General features: G+C 35.2%; 1 protein-coding gene across 1 annotated transcript; it reads right to left on the minus strand.

The window, feature by feature from the left end:
• Positions 1–6: 6 nt before the first annotated feature.
• Positions 7–5339, minus strand: LOC134274985 (tuftelin-interacting protein 11-like; the record flags this gene model as incomplete). Its single annotated transcript, XM_062757230.1, has 13 exons — positions 5208–5339; positions 4250–4404; positions 4051–4166; positions 3714–3771; positions 3396–3608; positions 3083–3227; positions 2659–2821; positions 2277–2399; positions 1909–2056; positions 1547–1731; positions 727–1142; positions 246–452; positions 7–41 (listed from the first exon to the last, which is right to left on the minus strand). Coding segments are annotated over exons 1-13 (2070 nt in total), but the record flags the coding sequence as incomplete, so codon positions are not given.

Genomic DNA, 5339 nt, shown 5'->3' on the forward strand with positions numbered 1-5339 from the left:
AACTGCACGGTTCATAATTTCCAAAGCTTTGCTGAAGTTATCTGTGAAGACAAATAAAAAAAAAGAATACAGGAAAATTATTCTCCAGAACATAAATACAGGAATATTAACCTGGTTATCATAAATTATAGGTGTGAATTTTAAGTTTTAAAAGGAAAATACTGTCTTAAATTCAAGAAACTCAGAAAATTTGAGGATATCTTTTATAGCTTAGAACTTGAGTATAATAACTTGGTGTACCATACCTCTGATAGAGGGCTGAGAAAGATATTCCTCTGAGAACAGTGACTTCCAGCCTAGATACCACTTGGTGATCTCGTCATAGTTTGGCATGTTACTGAGCCACGTACACAGAACCGTCCTCCACTTAGGGAAGAACGTCTTCTCCAACATGTCCACCATGTACTTAGCAGGAATGATGTCTGACCAGGACATAACCCAGTGCCAGGGGTCTGTAGAAGAAACAAAGTGACCACAAATTAATACATAACCCAGTGCCAGGGGTCTGTTTTAAAAATATTGTGTTAAGATATTAATACATAACCCAATGATCTATCGTAGAAATGTTGTATTACTGTAACATATTGTGATAATATTTTCTATAACTACTTGAAGTTTCTTGAAAAGTATCTTGAATAAGAAAGAGACTGCAGCTTCAGCAATGTGCAAAACTTGATCAGTATAAAGGCAGAATTATAGGATGAAACTAATTCTAGTATAACTAACCTAAAATCTGTTGGTGTGGATTGATGACAAACTCTTGCATACACATGGCAAGCTTGGGTAGAATATTCTTCACCAGAAAAGCCTCTAAATGTCCAGGCTTAAACACCTTGACCCAGGGCTGGAGGATAACTTTAGCTGAGGCATCCGAGGGGTGCCAGTTTATGAGAGCATTGGCTATTTTGTGTCTTATAGGAGCATACAAAGGTTCTAATTTGTCTTTCATCAGAGGCAGCCAAGGATGAAGCCATGCATGAATGGGCATGGTGTCTGTCAGAGGGTTCCAGTTTTCCACTTCCTGTAATAAACGTGGTAACACCAACTGATCCTGGATGTTTTCCATGATCCAGGGAGGGAGAACTGGCAGCCATGTTTCCAGAACTTCTATCAGAGGATTACAAGCCCTTACATTCCACTTTCTACAAAGAATTAATTTGAAAAATGAATAAGAGGCAACTGTTAAGTATTTGTACATGTATAATGATAAAATGGTTTAACCAAAGTTAGTCCTTTGCACTGTACCAATTAATGTTTGTTGTGCACTAGTTTAACTTTGGGATTGTTTCAAAGCTGAAAGTTAGGGGGGAAAATACTTTGATCTAACCTTTCTGAAAACCAAGGTATTTACTCAATTTGATAGCAAAAAGTTATGAAATTGATATCTGTAACCATTTTTCTATAAATTAAATAAAACAAGAAATATTAACATAATATTCATTTTGATAGAAATTTGTTGAAAAATTACGAGCATTAGGTTAGTACATGTATATCAATGATTTGTCAGTATGATTTATTTTTGGACAGAAAACTTGACTACACTCACAGTATGGTGGTTCTGAGATAAGGTAGCCACACATCCCATAGGAGCCTCTGGAAGACATCCATATCACTGAAGTTCCCGGCATACTGATTATTGTAATCCTCTAGCAGGTCCTTCCACTGTTGAATCGTGTTCAGTCCAAATCCAGGGTCCTTTAAAGGGTCCCATGTTGAGAAATGTTTTCTCATCTAAAAATATTGAAGAATTTTTCATTTACTCACTTTAAATATAAATAACTCCATCTGTGTTTAACGAATTGCCATCTGATGTCAGGGAATGAAATAAGGAGGGGCAAAAATTTCCCTAAATAAAGAACATGTTATTGAACAGACAAATTTTGCAGGCACTATTAAATGAGAACAAACCAGAGGGAAGACGAGAGCCACAGCCAGTGAGGATAGGTCATACATCTTGTACTCCTCATAGAAATCTCTCTGCAGGGACTGAAAAATGGCAGCACACTCATCTAACTCCATAGGATTGTCACATCCAGGCTGGGTTCTCTCTTCACACCTGCAAATCAAGGAGAATATGAAGAAAGGATATAAAAACCTAGTCTTTTTAGCCAAACTCTCAAAATTTAACAAGGAGGAGCTAAAAACTTTTCTATAAATTGCTTACAAAGAAGAATATGATTTATAATGAAACTACTAAATAACAGATAAATGTATATTTAAGATGTGTCTGTTGATGTTTTTGGTGGATACAATGTAAATGAAGCCATGTTACTAACATTCTGACGATATCCAGGACTTTTTTCAGTTTCTGTATCTGAGCTTCTTCTTGTTCACAGATTGTATCCAGTCGTTCTTGTTCATGCTTCATGTTCACAATGTGATCCTTCTCATACCGTAACCTTTAATACAATACATTTGTAGTCAGTCAATCAATAAATAAAATTCACACAATTGATATGAACTGCTTCACACATGATCTCAGTAAAATGGCAGTTCAACATTGAAACTTTTTTATGACTAGTTTTGCTCTAAATACTGTCTTTCGAACATTGAACCAGATCAGTCCTCAAACAATAAGTTACATGTACTTTCAGCTTGACAAAAAGAAATACATATTTCTGTTGAGATAAATCTTTCCTAAAAGGTAGAAGGTCTTACTTCCTATCATTGGTAATGATGTCTTCTTCAGCCATGTCCACCAGAATGTTCAGATTATGCATCAACTCTGGCATCTCAAATGCCTTCTTCTGCCCCAGCTCTGCTTCCATTAGCTCCTCTTCTTCATCAGGCCGGTTGTGTCTGGTGGCTATTGCATGATATCCTACAAGGACACATTTACTGGCATTGATTTCTGACATGGTTTATCATATAAAATTGTTTTAATCAAACAGAAATGAGGATATGACTATAGAAAGTCAATGGATACCAATTATTTACCAGTGCATGAACTAATATAAGCAAGGGCAACTCTGATTAAGTAGTGTCATTCCCTATGTATTTAAATGGGAAGTACTATATAAAATTAACGTGAATTTGATTTTACATTATTTTTTTTTAGAATATCCATGTGTACTCATCATACCTGACAGGACCCTCTTTTCTTTTCCAGTCATATCAATGACCTTGACTTTTGATGATTTGGAAGGGGCACTTTTCTTTTTCCCCACCCCTGACTCAATAATTTCTTGTGCTGTTTTGTAGACATACTTTGGTTTCTTCTTGCCAACCTGATAAATTAACATCAATTTGGTTAGTAGAAGTTCTGATGAACAGGATTTAAAAAAAATTTGAAGTCTTAAAACTCGACAGACTTTATCAACATTACCGCGGTATTTGTAAATCAGACTATGGAATCATTAGAAGATATGTGCTTAAAGCGTTGTATCTGCCCTTACCTCTGGTTTCTTTTTCCACTGAGAAAGTTCCTCCCTAAACTTTTTCTCTTGCTCCTCGTCAGGATCGTGTACGGGAAAATCGACCAATGACCTTTCTGACCTCTCTGTTCCATGGGCACCAATGGCTCCTTTACCTTTCCGCTTCACTGCCTCCACTGGTGTAGTGATACCTTGACCATGCTTTCCCAGCCCTTCTCCAGGTTTAAAACCCATCTACATGTACAACAACAAAATCAAATATCTTCAAATACATGTACAGTAGAGGTAAATTTTTAGAGAACCCTCAATGTAGACAAACTATGTGTACTTAGCATTTACCTTTTCGAGTAACTTCTTCCCAAAACCTTTAGTGTGTCTTTCCCATTCTCCAAATCCTCTGCAAAACAAACATTTTTAGATTTAAAATACAATGCTCATGAACACTTACACACATGTATCTGTAACTCTGAAAGAACTATCCACAAGATGAAACACACAATACATGAATTTCAAAATAAAATGATGGATCTTTAACATTTGACTACACTATCTCTGTATCATTCTGTAAATCACCATAACAAATATATGAGAGATTGAAATTTTCACAAGTAAACTGTTTTGCACTAGTATAAGAAAATAAAGTTCTCACAAGTTAAAAGTGATATACTGTACTTACACTTCTCCTTTCCCAAAACCTGCAAACTGTTTCCCCTGCCTGCCTTGAGGACGGTTTGATCTGGTAGAAGATTGCTGGACTGGCATTTGTACTACTTGAATTTCTTTATCAGAGTCCTATAAAAAAATCATCAGTTAACGCAATCTTCTTATTCATTTATCAGACATAAATTCAGGTTAATAGATATAAATATCCTTACTGAAGAATCATCTTCTTCTCCCTCTTTCTTGATCTTTGAGCCCTGCTTGATTCCTCCACTGACAAAACCTATGGGCATCGTGTAATCCTTCTTCTTCCTCCTCCCACTCCGAAATCCAGGGGCTTCTTCCTCATCATCACTGGTGGCCCACATTCCTTAGAAAGGTAAAAGTGAAGATTACAAACATTGATCTATCTCAAAAAAATATATTTCATTTCCAAATGATCATGAATAGATATATTGAAATTCTTAAAAATATAGTATTACATGTGTATTTTCAAATCAATCAAAAATGTTTCACATTGGAGGTATTTCAGTAAGCTCAATAAATTATATCCAATTGCCATCTTTAAAAGTATCTATAAAAGATTTTCTAAGTGAGACGAACGTCACTCATCCAGAAAATGTTGGTTAGATCCAACATCTTAAGCAAGTCCGACAGTGTGCATACCTAGATATTATTATGACATGAATTCCCCCAAGATTTTATTTCAGGAATAGGGCTGGGCAATAATATCGATATTTCAATATATTGAAATACAATGACAAAAAATATCGTATCGCAATACGATTTTGTAATATCGATATATTGGCAATATTTTTAGATTAAGGAGTTTTGTCATCAAATAAAAAAATGGACTTATGAAAGTTTGTAATTAAGCCAAACACTAAGTTGTTTTGTGGGAACATTTCAGAGCATAACTTAAATGAAATCAACCAGATTTTTTTTTGTGTTGTTTACTTATCATAGTTATGTACATTCTGCATGTAAATTAAAGTAATTTTATAAAATATAGTAAGAAAATGCCATTTTTATTACATTGAAAATATTGCAATACATATCGCAATACAGTTACAAATATCGCAATATATCGCAGTACGAAATTTCGGGCCAATACCCAGCCCTATTCAGGAAACAACACTATCTATTTGGAATATGTACTGGTACCCTTCTTACCATAGATGGCCTGATTTTTTGTTTGTCTCCTGCCACCTCTAGGATAAAATTCATTGGCGAGGTCATCTTCTGTTATCTCAAACTTCTCCACTTCTGGGGAGGACATTCTATTAATTTGTTTTCTTCCTTTCC

Source organism: Saccostrea cucullata, unplaced genomic scaffold (assembly GCF_032062105.1).
Source record: "Saccostrea cucullata isolate Sc308-1 unplaced genomic scaffold, CSIRO_AGI_Scuc_v1 ctg7230, whole genome shotgun sequence".
In the NCBI taxonomy this organism is placed as follows: Eukaryota; Metazoa; Mollusca; class Bivalvia; order Ostreida; family Ostreidae; genus Saccostrea; species Saccostrea cuccullata.